The following is a 17068-nucleotide window of genomic DNA, read 5'->3' as shown; positions in this document are numbered from 1 at the left end:
CTCCTCAGTGGCCCATCCTCAAACCAACGGCCAGACAGAGGTCACCAACCGAGCTATCCTCCAGGGATTGAAAAAACGGCTGGATGGGGCAAAGGCGAACTGGGCGAAAGAGCTCAATAGCATCATGTGGGCACTCCGAACTACCCCCAGGACGTCCACTAAAGAAACACCTTTTGCACTCGCATTTGGCACTGAGGCTGTAGTCCCAGTCGAGTTACAAGTCCCCACGCACCGAGTCCAGTTCAACAGTGAAAGCACTAACGACGATAAATTGAAAAGTAACCTGGATGCCCTGGAGGAAGTCAGGGAGGAAGCTCAGATCCGTACTGCCGCTTATCAACAAAGAGCAGCCCGCTATTACAATCAAAGGGTCAGGGAGAGAAGCCTGAAGGTAGGAGACCTGGCCCTAAGAAACAGGAAAAAAAGCGGCGGTAGGCAAGTTGGCACCGACCTGGGAGGGCCCGTTCATAATAGCAAAAGTGATCAAACCAGGGGTATATCGAATCGAGGATATGCAGGGAAACCCTAAGCCTCACGTCTGGAATATCCAGCACCTAAAGAGGTACTTCCCTTAAAATATTTGTAAAGAAAATTCTTGTACTCTGAAAGCATGAATGAATGGAATAACATCACTGTTTGACAAAGAAATGACGTCTCTATTACTGTGAGTATTAACTCTCTCTGAAAAAGAAAAGAACAGATCCCAGAAGACCTCAGTAAGGCAGGTGATCGGGCCCCCAAAGTGCTCCCGCCACCACAAAACCGGCTGAGATGACGAAGCGACAATAGGGCCAATGAGCTTGAATCCCATGCAAGACTAAAGAGCTTGAAAAGCGGCAGTAAAGCTGCAAAGCCCGAATCTTACAGAAGACCTCAAGGAGGTATAAGACCAGGATCCCCAAGATCTCCTGGCACAAAACGGCCGGTGAGATCCCCAAGATCTCCCGGAGCAAAAACGGCAAGCGAAGATCCCCAAGATCTCCCGGAGCAAAACTAGACCCCGACCTCCCAAAGGAGCTCGGGTCCTAAGAGAAAGGGACTCAAATCTCACACGATAGCCAAAGGAGGCAAAGCGCCGTGCCGACCTCACGAAGGTACTGAGGCAGAGATAAAAGGTCTAAATCCGAACTCAGATTACACGCTAGAACTCCGATCTAAGACACGCAAGTGTAAACTTGGAAAATCAAGCAAAAAGAGAGCCGAGCTCAGAAAGCTCAAAGGCAAACCGAAGGCAACAAATCTCATATGATCCAAGAGGAAATCCAATGGCATGAGCAGATAGGGCCCCGGCCTTGATTCCTAATCGAACAAAACTTGAAGTAAGAGGTCGGCCTTGCTCATCACCTTAAAAGGTACATGATCTTCTTTACTTTGGTTATATGAAGGTTATACACCCGAGCTCATATCAATGGAACAACGAAAGAAAGATGAGGATACCTTCATGAGAACCATTAAAACTCATAAGTTGAGAGCTTAATTAACTGTTAAAGAACCGAGCTTGGAAGGAAGGCTCAACATGGTTAAACTCTGTGAAAGATTAAGTGAATACATAGCCTAAGGGATGTTATGCTTAAGATAAATCCAGTTCGGAAAAACTCACAAGTATGAATACCTTTACAAGATTAGAGGAATTCATAAGTCAGAGAGCAAGTCCCTTGTTGAGTGGCCAGCCCTGATTAGTTTAAGGGCCTTAGAAAAATCACTGGACATAAGGCTTAAGTGTTTATCCTTAATGCACTAACTTGATAGGTTTTAACAGATTATCTAATGAAGCCAGAAGAAATGAATAACGAGTAAAATAACTCAAAGTACCAACACAAGTTATAAAATTAAATTTCATTAAGGAGAAAAGTAATTACAGCCTATTTTACAATTTACTCTACTGAAGGAAAAACTGTCCTTAACGGACTTACATGCCTAGGGGCACTATCATCTACACTATCATTTACACTATCTGTATTTACATTATTTACATTGCTGTTCATGGGAGGCCCAGCATCCTCCTGCTCAGATCCCCCAGTACCCACAAAAGGTATGATTTTCTGCCCCTGAGGCCCAGCATCCTCATTCCCCAGCTCGGGTTCTGCCTCAGAAGACTCAGCTGCAGTGCGAGAAGTTCCTTTGGGCAGAGGTCTATCGTCCTCCCCGTAAAGTACCTCCTCGCCATCAGAGTCTTCCTCTGCAGCTCGGAGTTTAGCCAACGGGGTGGAGGGAGCGTATCTGGCTGTCTTTAAGCCCCGGTTGTACCCAGAGACGAACATGCGAAAGCTTTTATTCCATATGGCTGTCTTCATCTCGCCAGAAGCTTTAAACTCCGCAAGTCGCTTCTCGCAGGCCTCAGCTACCTCGGCTTTAAATTCAGAAGAACTCTTGTAATTCTGAAGGCGAGCTTCACAGGCCTGCTCGATCTCTTTCTTCAACTCGGGGGACTCCTTATACTCCATCAGACACCTCTCACACTCCAGTTGAATCCTATCTTCAACAAGTTTAGCGTCCTCGAGCAGGGATGAGCATCTGTGCTCCAAAACCTTGACCTCATAGCGGAGCTCTTGACTGTGAAGTTTAGACTCCTCTGCCGCTGAGGCCAGATCTCTGATGCGATCAGAACTCTTACTCAGCTCCTACTCGAGAACCTCAACCCGAGCTAGCGCCCCCTCCTTCTGAACCTTGACCTTGTTAAGCTGATCCTGAGCTCCTTCGAAATCAGCCTTCAAGGCCTCGTACTGACGCTGGACCTCGTCCTTCTGGTTCATAGCCTCATCCCTTTCACGAAGGGCATCCACCATGGAGGACAGCTGCTTCAAGACTTCTTCACAGCGGACCTCAGCTGCAGCTGCCCTCTCGTCAGATTCTTTAAGAACTCTCCGGGCGTGAGACAACTCCACTTCCAGGGACTTGGCATGCTCTTGAGCCGCGGCTAGATTGCTCCGAGCATCGCTGGTCGCCGACAAGTTCTCCTCGAGATGCGCCTCCTCAATACGGCGGTCCACGGAGTCTCTGAGAGCACGATCCCGGGCGTCCATCTCCATAAAAATGCCCATTGTCTGGCAAAAGAGAGAACAAATGGAACCAGAAAGTGAAGATAGGTAGAAATCAATTAAAACAGAAAAGAAACACGAGCGAATTACCATCAAGAGCAGCTCCCTGGCAGTATCCCCAAGCCGATCTCTGGATTGAGCCCGGAAGGCCACCTGTTCTCGAGTGGAGCTGGCCAAGAGACCAGAGAGACCCAGCAGGCGAGGATCCAAAGCCTCCGTGACTCCACCGAACATCTGCTCTTGAATTATTTCTGCAACCACGCTCGCGGGTAATTGATGGGTGATGTCCTCTGTGTTGAGGATGTCAATATCAGAGGCAGAGAGCAGAGGCACCACCGAGGCCTTCTTTTTCTCAAGCGGAGGCAGAGCTGGGGCAATACGTCCGGAGGCCCGAGGTCTCTTTGGAATTGGGACAGGAGAGTCGGAGAGAGAAGGACGCTTGCTCCCAGCTCCCTTTGCCATGCCCTCCGAGGCAACCAACGACTCCCTCTGAGGAAGGACTTCATCCGCGAGCTCAGACTCAGCCCTCTCGATGATAGGAGTGCCCTCAATATCAACTCCTTGATCACCCTCATCCACAAGGATGACCTCCGCTCCTCCTTTCAAAGCCCTCTCTTCAATAGCGGAAACCCCAAACCCTGCCTCAAATGCCCCCATAGGAGGAAAGACAGGATCCATCCTCGCCAGCCCGGTGTCCTCAATCACTTTAGAAATAACTCTTGGAACCTCTTCCGTCCTCTCAGTAGAAGCGCGTCGAGGTCGGGGGGCTTGAGAGGACTGGCGAGCCGAGCTCGATCTGCTGCGGCTGGAGGGCCGAGACGACTTGCTACGTCGGGAGCTCGGTCTGGGAGCCTGAGAAGAGACCGGGGGAAGAGGAGGTCGGGTAACCGACCTGGAAGAAATAACTTCGGCCACCCTTTGGGTAGCCTCCCCCACAGATTGCCCAGCCAGGAGGGCATCCAGAGCAACGTTCATGCTCTCCCGAGACAGTACAAGATTCTTGGGAGGCTTGATTTGGTCCATATTCACCTTGGAAGCTGCAAAAATCTAAAACCATGGCAAATCAAGAGCAATCCTCAACAAAAAACGAAAAAATAAAGCAAAACAAATAAATGAAATAAGGTACCCGCGCCCTTAATATCCCGAAGGTTGGACGCGAACAAGCACTTTTCGACGTCATACTTCTTCTCCACAGAAGTCAGTCGAAGGAATCCGACCTGGTCGGTAAGGCTCAGTTGGGGCAGGTCATTGCAGCCTAGAGAGACATCCTCTCAGGGGAGATCGAGCTCCCAAGCCAACCCCGTCTGGTTCTTCAACTCTACCACCAAAAATCCCTCTACCCAGCCCTTAATGAAGTCCTTATAACCCGTGAAAATGGACAGCCCTCCGCGAGGGGCAAAGTAGTAAAATTTTTGGCTCGCCTTAACCAGCCTGAAGAAGCTAACGAACAGATGAACCGTGGGTGTGAACCCCCAGCTCAGACACACAGATTCAAAGGAAGACATGAAAAGAATAGAGTTAAGGGTTAGCATTCGAGGGGTAATCTCGAAATACCGGAAGATCTCGTTGAAGAAGGAGAAAAGGGAAAAGACAAACCATACTCCCTCTACTTGATGAAGAAGACTAGACTGACGTCTCTTTGAGGGTCGACTAGGCCAGGGGGAGAAGGATCAAGGAGAACGATCCTCTCATTCCGGTAAGGAGGCCGGATGTGAAAAAGAGGGGTATCCAGGTATTCCTTGGAGATGAAACTCCTAATATTGGACGGGGTGATGCTAGACTCTAGGTTAACGACATCGGGGAGGCTAAAACTATCCATGGTAGAAGAAGAGGCGTACCTGAAAAGCGATGACGAGCAGAGGAAAGCAAAGAGAGCAGTAGAGCAGAGAAGAGCAAACGTTCTGAGGAGACTGACAGGAAATGAAATTTGAAACAGTGAAGAGCCGAAAATATGTTTTGAGCAGTTTTGTCCATTGGGCGGCGTGGTCATTATTACTCTCGGTATTTACCCCCTCATCAGTCGGACAATAACTGACGAGAAGGTAAAAGGGCAATTGATGACCACTAGGTTTCTTCACCCCGGTCTGGGGCCAGGCCCATGACAATAGCCCATCACCTGGAGACCCTCATGCCTCCCACGCAAACCAGATCCAGTCCGCTCAAGCCTTGAGACCGGGCTCCATCTGAATTTCTCAACCAGGCCGTCCCAGCCTTCATAGCCCCTCAAGCAGATCCCCTCTGGGCCCCGCTTTAATCTTATCTTCCGGCCCAGCCCGGAACCAGGAAGGAGATCAACCCATCTGTCTTGTGGGTCCATCCACACGCATGCCCGGGGAGAATCAGGGTTCGTTACACATGGGGCAGGGATATGATATTCTCGTACGTCCGAATCAACATGGCAGGGACAGGTGGCCCAATGATAGACAGTTTGTCATACGTCACTAGCGGACAAAAGAAAACAGATAAAAGGAGGGTTGCCCTCCTCTAGGCCTAAATTTTTGCTAAGTTTACAGAACCCTTATAAAACCCTATTTTTCTGGATCTCAGATCATCAAAGATTATTTGTGCCATCTTCAATATAAAATTTTAAATTATATAATTAATTTATTATATATATTAATAATAAATAAAATAATGTATTATTTTATTTATAATATATGTTATTATCATTTTCATATTGTTTCATATATTTCATTAAATATAATAAAAATTTACAAATTAATTAAAAAATCATCCTTAAGAGAAAATATGTATAAAAAAATAAAATATTTTAACTTTCAAGTAGATGTTAGATAATTTTTTTAAAGCATAAAAAAAAATAAATTTCTGATTTTTAGTTATTTCTTTATAAAAATAATCAATAAGATATTAATCAATTTTTTGAAAACATTAATTTATCATTTTTTGTGAAAATAAACAAATTACTTAGTTTTTGGTAAAAAATAGATGAAAAGGTTTAAAAAATTAAAATCACGATAATGTAAACAAATTACTTATGGTAAAAATGGATAAAAAGCTTTTAAAATATATAAAAGAACTAAGAGCATTCATATATTTAATTTAGTGGTAAGCTGATTTTATTCGTTCAATTTTATTTTATAAAAATTAAAATAAAATAATACTATTTTTTAATATTATATTTTAAGAATAAATATCTCTCGATGATAATAAGTTAAATGAAAAAATTATTAAATTGTATTAACTTGTAATCCATAGAATATAAATTGTTAATATTTCAATCACTATATTCATATTATTTATTTATTTTTCCAGAAATAGTATTTAATACTTATTTAAATTGTGATGTACACACACGATTGGTAAAAATTATTCATTTCAGCATTTCCTCGTTTTGTCTTTAATTCTTGTTATTATTGGCAAATGATTAAGACTACATAATTGATATCATTATCATTTTCAATTAACAAAAATTAATTAAGCAAAAATAATTGCCCCATGTTATTTTACCTAATTTTATAAATTTTAGGACTCCCGAAAAATAATTTATATTTATAAATTATTTTTTATAAAAAATATTTTTTAATGATATAATTTATTTTTTAAAATTTAGAATCCATTAACTTTTAATAAATAGAATTTAAAGACTTTATTTATCGTTATATGCTTCTCTTAGCAATTTTTTAAAACAGAAATGCCACTAAATTTTGTTTCCCATTACGGTTGTGGAAGTTAATCTCATCCTTTCTTAAATGCTTGCACTCTGTGGATGCCAGCTTTTATGTATCTAAACGTGTCATATTTTGATTGCGTTGTCCCGTGTTATCCTCAAACAATCGTCAGACAAGCCTTATTTCTTAAAGCAACCGAAGCTAATATCTAATACTAAACGTTAAAGCGATAAAAACAGCCGAGTTGAACAAGGATTAACTCGTTACTCGGTAATTCACTCAGTGACTCCAATGCTTACCGTGACGGCGAAGTCACGACAACATTCACGCCTCAACTCCACGTCACCACCGCACACACTCCCGTCACGCCATCTTTAAAAAAAGGAGAGGAAAAACGTCGTCGTTTTTACTTGGCAGAATCGTAAATAAGAATAAAGGAATATTATAATGGAATATTTAATTAGTTTAATGAATTAAATAAGAATTTCGCTGTTTTTTTTTTTTTTTTAAAAAAAGGAATTTCGCGAAACAGAAATCTCTGCTTTTTTTAATCTCTTGCCTTGGCTTCTAAATGCTTCATTGATTGTCTGTTTTCATCTGCGGTCTTCGCTTCGTCCATTCTGTTTGTTTCCCACAAGGACCATGCATTGAGGGTTTCCCTCGCTGGTTTTCTCAGGAACCAAACAGAATACGAGCTTTATTTCTCTTCTGTTCATTAGGATTTTTGTTTTCATAAGATGACATATTCTGATGAAGATAGATTGGTGCCAGAGCTGAGGATGAGTCTAGAGGCTCATATTGATGATGAAGGTGATAGCGAAGGGGACTTTGTGAAATTGAGAGATTGTGAGGTGGAGGAATGTGGGGTTATTGCAGCAACAGAAGGGTCTAGTTTTTGTCTCTGGAGATGGAGAGGGTCGGTGGTATGGTATTGGGTCAAATTGGCTTTGTTGTTTACTTGTTTGGGATTATTGGCTGCTGTTTTCCTCAAATGGGTTGGTCCATTTTTCATGGACAAGGTTGGTTTTGATAATTATTTTTATAATGCTTTTTGGGTTGAAATAATGCCTGTTTGTGATTTGAGTTCGTTGATTGTGCTTTTCATTTGATGTTTTTTCGGGATGTGTTGCATTTCTGGAAATTGGCTGTGGTCTTTCTCATGATAAGATTATTTCACTTTATGCATTTTGTGGATTCCGTAATCTGTAGATGGCATGGGTTTATTGATTGTGATTTTCATAATTCTTTTAGTAACATGTAGCTAGTGCTGTTATTGGTGCTTTTCATGAATGAGATGGTCTTGTTCTTTAATTTGGCCAATCTTATTGCAGTTCCCTATATTGGAGGATATTGCTAGTGATCTTTTGTCCATATAAAATTGTTAAACAAGGCTAGTTCTTCAATGAACTTGGGTCCTTTTCTTTATAGTTGTATTATGCAGGTTTTGTAAGAGTTGAGTTTGTATGCTTTTTGTTATGGGTTTTGTTGAGTTGCTCGACAATTGGAAAATGCCAGTTTTTATTTCTTTCCTTAAAGGATATGAAATTCTTGTATGTTTTTATGTTTGTAGTTATACATTTTAATATGATTTATTGTTTGCTTCTGTTCTTTCTGATGCTGGTTATCATTTCTCTCAAATATATATAAGCCTTTATGGATAAAGCTGGTCATATGGTTGATGTTATTTATATGTTCAGGGTTCATTCTCAGTTCTGGGATTGGTTAAATTGAGCAACGTTGTTATTTTATTTATTATTATTATTTTTTACGTTTCATTGAGGTTTTATGAGTCTATTTAAGGGCATTGTTGTTTTCTGTTATGTGTAAACACATGTAATGGATAATTGTGATTTGTGAAGAAGTTGCATCCGATAGTTGTTATTTTGATATATGTTGTATTACTGGATATGTATAGTACCTCTTGGAATTGTCGCATACCAATTTTTCTGTTGTTTCAAATCAGAATCAGTCTGTGGATATTGCTATAGTACTTTTCCAAATTTACGATTTTGGGCATGTTTCTGGTGCTTCATTTTCCTTGTGCCCTTTGATGATTTAACATAGATGCATGGTTTTAGGACTTACGAATATGATTAAATTGGTTAGCATGGATTCACTAATCTAAAACCAGCTAATCATTTATTGGATATTCATGCATATCTAAAGCTGGTCATTTTTTGGTTGATAAATTTTCAGGAGCTCATCCCTATCATTCATTGGGAGACAACAACATTTAGCACTCCTGTTCTGGCACTTCTGGTCTTTTCTTCTGTGGCATTGTTCCCCACCCTACTTTTACCATCTAGTCCTTCTATGTGGGTAGCTGGGATGACATTTGGTTATGGCTTTGGATTTCTGTTAATTATATCTGCAGCAGCTGTGGGTGTATCACTTCCATATTTCATTGGCTCATTATTCCTTCATAAAATTGAAGTATTAATCTTGCACCGAGTTTTCATGTTTAATTATTTACTCTTTTTTCTAAATTTTATGTGCCTAATGTATTTTCCCAATCCTTGATACAGGGGTGGTTAGAAAAATATCCAAAAAAAGCTGCCATTTTGAGAGCAGCTGGTGAAGGAAACTGGTTTCATCAATTTCGAGCTGTAACGTTAATCAGGATTTCTCCATTTCCATATATTTTATATAATTATTGTGCTGTTGCCACAAATGTTAAGTATGGTCCTTACATCTTAGGATCATTAGTAGGAGTGGTGCCGGAGATTTTTGTTGCAATCTACACGTAAGAGCGCTGCTCTATCAATGCCTTCCTTTTTTAATTGAAGAAACTTATATGCTTGTGTTTAGTGTGCACCTTAAATATAGAATTCGACTATAATTTGTCCGTCTGGCTTTTCAATATGTTGCATGCTTACTCCTGGGTGTTGGCACATATTTACTTTTTTCAACTTTTTGCCTTCCTGTAAGTTCCTTTTGGAGGTGGGAAGATTACATGGGTATAATTTTTGGATGTTATGATTGCTTAAATTACTCAGTCACGTTGCTCAAGTATGGCTTGACATCATTCATGCATATTGAGGGCATATAATGATTTTAGAAGGTACATTTTTTTTGCATAAAGAGCATGTGTCTTGCAGGGTAGGTTTTGATTGTTGTATGTATTCTGTTGAATATGCAGATTGAAACTTTTTTGTGCATTACCTTGTTTGGTGTTACCCTCTGCCCTTGCCCTCACCTGATAAAAACTCATTAATGAAATGACTTCCTAGATAGTTGCTAAGACTAAATCCAATATTTTAATCGCAAATGGGTTAACTTCAGCTAGATACTTGGGGTTCTCATTACCTTGTTGCAGTCATGTCATAAATTCTCATTTGGCAGAGAGAAAACTGATTTTTGGGCTTTGTGGCTGACTTTAGGCTTGTTCTAGGCTTTAACGTGTAAAATCATCTGTACAAGGAACAACTGCATCATTCTAGTAGATACAACTAGATCACCTTTCTTAGCTAGTTTCTTGCTACTGTCTTAACTCATTCTTTCCTTAGATCATTTGCTTCAATTCCAATTTGCCTCTCTGGCAACTTTCCCAGATAACTTGAACTTGGCATTCACATTCACTTCCAATAGTAGCAAATTATGTAAGAAAAGTTCTACTGACACATGAAACATTTTTATTGTCAGATACTCTCTGTGTGTGTATCGCTTGTCTATCTTTCTTGTAGTAAATGACTTGTTGATGTTCCATTTTTCTTTCTTTGCATGATAAATTCAATCTTCATCACTACTATGTTACTTTTATGCGAAGTAGCTAGCCCATCAACTCGCTTGACAGGATTATTGAATATGGTTGTTTGGCAAAACATACATATTTGTTACTTGTTCCTGAACTCATATTCTTTGATTTATTGCAGTGGGATCCTTATACAGACCTTGGCAGATGCTTCAGATGATGGACACTCCCTTTCAGCTCAACAAATTGTTTTCAATGTCATTGGTTTCTGCGTAACAGTGATCACCACTATTGTCTTTACCGTGTATGCAAAGAGCAAGCTCAAGGTATTGCAAGACGAACCTCTACTGTCATAGCTTCTGAATATAGTTTGAGTCAGGGAAATGATATCTGGCTCACTTAATATTTTATAGAAGCGTGATCAGAGTGGATGAGGTTGTATTTTATTGAACAACTTCATCCATTGAAGGTGTTATAGCATGAGAATTTCAATGGTGCTAAACGGACATGGGTCGAAGATGACACATCTAACATAGTCTTCTTTTTCTTACCCCCCATTTATCTCTTCCTCACTTCTTTAGGTCTGCATTTCTTTCAATTGTTATTATGTATATGATTGAAAAATTTGGCTTGAAATGGTTAAATTGGAATTTTGAAAGGAATTGCTTGTAAATGAAATATATAAAGTTATTACTCACTAATGTATTGACATATATTTTATAATTTTGAAGCTTATGCCTTTTTTTTTTTTTTTCCTTAAAATTAAATGTAAAGGCAAGTCTATGCCACGTTTGTGCTGTTGATTATTCTTGTACTCTTGCCATTGTTAAGCCAAAATGCTATAACTTGGCCCGCATGGTACTGTTGGGACACAAAACTTATTTGTCATGTCCCCATCTTCTGTGCTTTTTCATTCGCTTCTCCGTGTGCTGAAACTGAGTACTTATCTGAGCCTCATTTTTCTTTTTAATTATTGTTTTTACATCCAATTCCAGATTTTTTTTTGTTCTGCGTACTTAAAATTAAAATTATTTTATTAAAAATGTTGTATACAACAATAAATCATCTGTTAAGAGAATAAAATAATAATATATGTAATTTTTCAATATGTAACTATAATTATGTAGAAAAAGAAAAATAAATTTCATAAAATAATAAGTTCTTGGTATAATATTAAATTTATAATTGTCATCCATGAGATTTTCTGTAAGTTGTATGATCGCTTGGTTATTTTGTGTAATAAAAAAAAGGTTATTCAAAAACTAATTTGACCAAAGAGTCCAATCAAGGCAGAGTAAGGTGCTCAAACAGGCTGACCTTGTTTCCTTTGACCCACAAGAAAAATTCAACCCAAATTAAGATGGCCATATCTAGTGAAATAGATCTACCCAAATTGCAGTCAAATTAATCTGGACAGACTAAAATAGAGTGTCCTTTAGATATATCTATTAGATTCCTTCAGATATATCTATTAGATTGAAAACTCGAAAGTGTGAGTTAGGCGATCATCGAGGTACAAATGATTGTAAAAGAAAATTATTTTTGAGGGGTCAACATTGATCTTTTATCAGTAAAAAAGAAAAAGCAAAAGCAATTTAAAACTGAAAAGAATATTTATTGATTTGAAATTTAACTGATGACATAAAGCATTAGACAAGGAGTTAGGCTTGTATATATAACTGGAATTAAATCATACAACGATTAAGAAATTATGTCACACAACTACTAAAATCATAGAAATTTTATATTTTATTTAACATGATCTTCCATGAAAAATTATTAATTAAATTCGGTTTATCATCAATTTAAAATATAAAAAAGTTAATCGCATTTATTTTTTTATAAAGAGATCTACGATGAATAGATTATATAAATTTTTTCGAGTTTTATTAACCATTCAGGTAAACCTATCACACTCGTCAACTATTCCATGGAGGCATAAAATGGCAGACAGAACATAATATAATGGCAAATTTTACAACATAGCATGTGCATCATGTGTACGAGCACAGACAATCACTTAGTTTTTGCATCAATAATAAATGGTGAAATTTACTTTTTATTAGTAAGATCATTGGGGAATAATGTATGCCAAACGAAGACATGGAAAAAGGTCGACACAAAAAGTAAAGATACCATCTTTGATGACATGAAAGAAAGCGAAAGTGCAAGCACCTTGCTTGGCACACCAGGCACTTGCTCTGCATATTTGATGGTTGCAACTGATACTGTTGTCAAGCGGAATGTGTAAGGCCACTATGCCACTGAGCACCTGTGAAGTTGTTGGATCTGTTTGAAACTAAAGTACTCTGTTGCTCTCGTTTACAGCTTAGATTCCTCTACACTTGAGAATAAGCTAGCCTCTAACTTAACCAGGAGAGTAAAGAATTAAGAGAGGGATAGGTCTCGTGAAGAAGCTGATACGTACAGCTAGAGAAATATAGAGGAACAATCCAATGAAGTAGCAAGTCCTTGACAACCCATCAAACTCGCCATAAATAGTTTCCCATGCAATACTTGCTGCAGATGGTGCTGTAATGAACATAGAATACACAGGATGCAGTTCCTTGGGCAATGCTTTGCTTGTGGACAACCTTTGATACAACGTCACAAACACCACAATTTAATGTGCAAAGCCAATTGCCCACAAGAACTTAGCTGCTTTAATCCACCCCACTTTAGCAGCTAAAATTGCCCCCAAAAAATTTCCAACTACAGAAAGACGTGAAGATGGATTAGCTACCTTGCAAAGCCGTCTCTTTCCACCGGAAAGCCATTGGCCATAGATCTTGAGCTCGAGCCCATGAAGGTGCACCAAAGGGCAGGGTGCAACTTTGCTGGAGCTAGCAAGGGAGGTGCACTAATAGCCAGGAACATGCACACAACCCATGGGGCAAAGAAGAAGTTGACACGAAGTGAGTGAAAATACTCTCTTCTAACAGCTACAAAATAGAATATGCATTTGAGAATATAGGTGATGGAAACTGAGAATAGGACAGTTACAGCTAAGAGCCAGAGAGCAATGTTGACGAATAGTGTAAAGTGGAGAAATTTGGTAGCCATAGGAAAACTTGGCTACTTAGCCAAGACAAATGCCAAAACGACCAATTGGGAATCAAAGAAGGAAGGGCCATTTCTCATATTTTGGAAGGAGAATGTCTTCATACTCCCGCACAGCAAAATATGTAGAGAAACATAGTTGACAGAGCTAATGACTTTCTATGGCATCTTCAGTTGTAGTCACAGGTAAAGTTGAAGATAATTGAAAGATATCAAAAAGGCTCATGGCTTGCAAAATACTAGAAGAAGAAGACTATTAAATATGTAGGACTCTATGTAAATTAAGTTTCAAATATGAGATGAGTCTGTACACCTTGATCTGGTCTAGCTCTGGTCCTCTGGGAGTAGCAAAGTATCTCCCAGCATGAACTCCTTCATTAACAGGGTCATCATGTCCATTAGAACCATCAAATCTCTGAGACTCCATTTCTTTCTCCTTTTTTCCGGGCATTAAAGAATTTTTCTTATTCAGAGTCGCTTTGGTCTTGAAGATACTAAGATCTCCTTGTTTCTCCAATATTAACTCTATTAATTGTTCTGTTAAAAAGAAAAAAAAAACTCTATTAATTGAATCAATCCTCCAAAACTACGTCCACTTCTTGGAAGAGCCCTTGTCTCATCTTTAGCCTTGGATTCTCTATTATATTGAGAGCTGTGAATCCTGTCTCTAGCGAAACTTGCCTGCTAAAACTCCTATTGGGTCTCTTTGCCTCTCTAACTTGAAACTGTCTATTCACACCTCTTTTTGTCTGCCATTCTTTTCTCGTCCTTCTTCTTCCTCGTGCAATGCTTCATGGATATCCACAAAATGGATTTCAAGAGAATTAGAAGTTGGTCTTGCTCTACTCTCCATTATGCTTCTTCCAAAGAATCAAACTAGAAGAAATCCAAGTTCTTAATGTGTTGCTGCTTACATGACATATAAATATAATGCATGCTTCCTTTTGTGCCCAGATGCTCAAGGGACATCACGAGAAGTGTGAAAGGAAGATCAGGTTTGCGGGTTTTGTTTGGCACATGAAATGGAAACCATACTTTCTTGGAAAAAAGTAGATAATCTTTGGAGGGATTTCTCGTGATGGAAAATAAAAAATTTGTTATAGAGCCTCTAGTATCGATACAGATTAACTAAATCCTGCACCTAAAAACAAGAAAAATAAGCTTAACTTTCAATATTTCACGTGTCCTTCAAATGATTCGACAAAATTGTGGCTCTGAGTTGCTTGAACCAGCTGCAATTTTCTCGTTTTCTTTCACTAATGTATCAGTTTGCTGCCAGAGGAAAATAAAACCCATCGGTGGTCGTGAAATGAAAGAGAACCTTACCCGTAATTGTTTCTCCATCAAAGTTTATCTTATTCATTTACCCACAAGAATTAGAACAACAGTGACTAATAATCTACATACATATCAACGACGTCGTTTCTATCCAGCATTTGCACTCTAGTTGAACGGTTCGTGCGTTAATATGATGCTACCATTTCTGTGGAGCACTTCCATTGCGCCATTGGGCAGTGCCGCCTCCAGCCGGACCCATATGCTATATTCGTTAATTAGATTCAATTTGGTTTTGAGTGATCACTCAACTCTATAAATAGGCAGGGCAAAGAGCACTGAATATCAATCGAGTTATACAGAACATCTCATCAAGAAAATCAATATTTACAGAGAGAAAAAGAAAAATTGCAATGGCTTCTTCCAAGATATGCATCGTCATTGCCATTGCAGCTGTATTTGCCCCTTCAATTTTGGCTACAGAATTCATGATTGGTGATGAGACAGGATGGACCACCAACTTTGATTATCAAGCTTGGGCTTATGGAAAGGAATTCCATGTTGGAGACAAACTTGGTAAAAGTTTTCATAACTATAGAGATTTTTGCAAATATGATATTTTTTTATTGATCGGTTATATAGTCGAGTGCCCTTAACTTGCTTTTGCTTGTGCAGTCTTTAGGTACCCACCAGGAGTACACAATGTGGTGAGAGTTAATGGAACTGGATTCGAAAAATGCGAGGCACCTGCTGGAACTGAGGCCTTGACCACCGGAGAAGATACCCTCACACTCACATCTCCGGGCAAGAAATGGTACATTTGTAGTATGGGTAATCATTGCAAGTCCGGGAACATGAGACTTACCATAACTGTGTTGGCTGAGTTGGGATCTCCGACGGCTTCACCTTCACCTTCTCCAGTATCTGCTGCAGTAGCAACAGGCAGGACTGGTTTATCAGGATGTGGTGGGTGGATTGCTGTTGCCATTGCTGGAATTCCTGGAATTGTCATGGTTTAGCCAAAAGAATTATGTTGTGTTGTTTTTATTTATTATTTTAATTTTCACTATAGAGGTAGAAAATTGAAGAATATATTGTTGTAGACTTCTGCAGGTTATACTTTTTTTTTTTTAAATTTTCATTTTACAGAAGAAGAAGACGCAGGAGTATGTAAACTGTTCTCTTCTAAAAAATATTTTTCTTAAAAATCTCGTAGATATGATATATTAAAAAATAAAAGGGAAAAATAAAAATAAAAACCATGAGAATTATTATTTTTTTTTTCAAAAATAAGGTCATTCGTTAAGAGGCCAAAGTTCAAGGGAAATAACGTACCCGAATACATAGTAGATAAATTTAGATCCCACTAGTCCAAAAGAAAAGAGAAAATACAACAAGCCCAGGCCACTAGCAGCCCAATCCATACAACAAAGAAATGGTAATTTTCACAAAAAATCACTCAATTTTAAAATATTTTTCAGTTTAATCAGTCAATTTTAAATTTTTTCTTAAAACTTCTCAAATTTTAATTTTACTAAACTTCTTTTTATCTACTACAGTTTTCAGGTTTATCAATAAAAAATTTTTTTTTTTTCTTTCTTATCATCTATTTTCTAATTTGTTTTTTTCTCTCTCTTTTATTTTGTTATTTTCTATTTACTAATGCAACTGATTAATTATTCATTAATTTATTTTAATAATTTAATATATAATTTAATATTTTATTTTTAAATTCATTCTAAAAGATTTTATAATTTTATTTTAAATAATAATAAATATTTTTTAGATAATAATTTATATAAAAGAAGTTGTTTGTTCGCTGGTTTAAATATCATTTAACACTTTTATATTTAAAATAACAAAATAAAATTCTATGAGTAATAATATTATTTATTAAGTATCACTTAAAGGGTAATAAATAAATTATATTCCATTGAATTTATTAAAAAAATAATATACAAAGGAGACATTGCATTTAACTGTTTTTTTTTTTAAATTAATGCATAAGAGTGCTAATTCAAGAAGAAAAGAAGAAATTACTCTAATTACCTGAAATTTATATACTTTTTTGTTATGGGTAATTATATTAATTCTAGATAACTAAATAATTTGTTTTTTTATATATATTAAAAAATAAAATTGTGTATTTTTGGAAGAGAAATAATAAGGGAAAAGAGAAAATCAATAATTTTTTGAATTATAGGTGGAGAAAGGAAAGGAAAGTGAATAAAAATGGAAGATAAACAAGAGGAGAGAGAAATTTTTTATTTTTAATTCATGTTAATAGTTTATTTATATGTTAATATAGTTTAAAAAAAGAAAATAGATAATAATTTTAAGATAATAAAAAATAATAATAAAAATAATGAGACAGA

At 37.9% G+C, this 17068-nt stretch overlaps 3 protein-coding genes across 3 annotated transcripts; 2 read left to right on the top strand and 1 right to left on the bottom strand.

Moving 5' to 3' along the window:
* The first annotated feature begins 7184 nt into the window (after positions 1-7184).
* LOC110618163 (Golgi apparatus membrane protein TVP38) lies at positions 7185-11144 on the top strand. The gene is made up of 4 exons (XM_021761248.2): positions 7185-7686; positions 8864-9100; positions 9193-9410; positions 10540-11144. The coding sequence occupies exons 1-4, from the start codon at positions 7405-7407 to the stop codon at positions 10712-10714; spliced, it is 912 nt and encodes a 303-aa protein (XP_021616940.1). The 5' UTR covers positions 7185-7404; the 3' UTR covers positions 10715-11144.
* Positions 11145-12275: 1131 nt separating this feature from the next.
* Positions 12276-14358, bottom strand: LOC110601186 (guard cell S-type anion channel SLAC1). The gene is given in 10 exon segments (XM_021738236.2): positions 12276-12632; positions 12760-13157; positions 13160-13417; positions 13420-13440; positions 13443-13524; positions 13732-13929; positions 13931-13957; positions 13992-14063; positions 14066-14178; positions 14181-14358. Coding segments are annotated over 10 exon segments (1482 nt in total). The 5' UTR covers positions 14272-14358; the 3' UTR covers positions 12276-12410.
* Positions 14359-14391: 33 nt separating this feature from the next.
* LOC110609434 (blue copper protein 1a) lies at positions 14392-15890 on the top strand. Its single transcript, XM_021749006.2, has 2 exons — positions 14392-15269; positions 15369-15890. Exons 1-2 carry the CDS (start codon positions 15107-15109, stop codon positions 15710-15712), a joined length of 507 nt encoding a protein of 168 aa, XP_021604698.1. The 5' UTR covers positions 14392-15106; the 3' UTR covers positions 15713-15890.
* The last annotated feature ends 1178 nt before the right edge of the window (positions 15891-17068 follow it).

This window comes from Manihot esculenta, chromosome 1 (assembly GCF_001659605.2).
Source record: "Manihot esculenta cultivar AM560-2 chromosome 1, M.esculenta_v8, whole genome shotgun sequence".
Classification (NCBI taxonomy): domain Eukaryota; kingdom Viridiplantae; phylum Streptophyta; class Magnoliopsida; order Malpighiales; family Euphorbiaceae; genus Manihot; species Manihot esculenta.
This window is presented reverse-complemented; position numbering and strand designations above follow the sequence as displayed.

What these genes read in the sequence shown, in the direction of transcription:
- LOC110618163 (XM_021761248.2), top strand. Translation starts at nt 7,405, where the DNA reads ATGACATATTCTGATGAAGATAGATTGGTGCCAGAGCTGAGGATGAGT. An exon ending in GTCCATTTTTCATGGACAAG is followed by an intron (nt 7,687 to 8,863) that starts GTTGGTTTTGAT and finishes ATAAATTTTCAG; the next exon opens with GAGCTCATCCCTATCATTCA. An exon ending in TATTCCTTCATAAAATTGAA is followed by an intron (nt 9,101 to 9,192) that starts GTATTAATCTTG and finishes TCCTTGATACAG; the next exon opens with GGGTGGTTAGAAAAATATCC.
- LOC110609434 (XM_021749006.2), top strand. Translation starts at nt 15,107, where the DNA reads ATGGCTTCTTCCAAGATATGCATCGTCATTGCCATTGCAGCTGTATTT. An exon ending in CCATGTTGGAGACAAACTTG is followed by an intron (nt 15,270 to 15,368) that starts GTAAAAGTTTTC and finishes TTGCTTGTGCAG; the next exon opens with TCTTTAGGTACCCACCAGGA.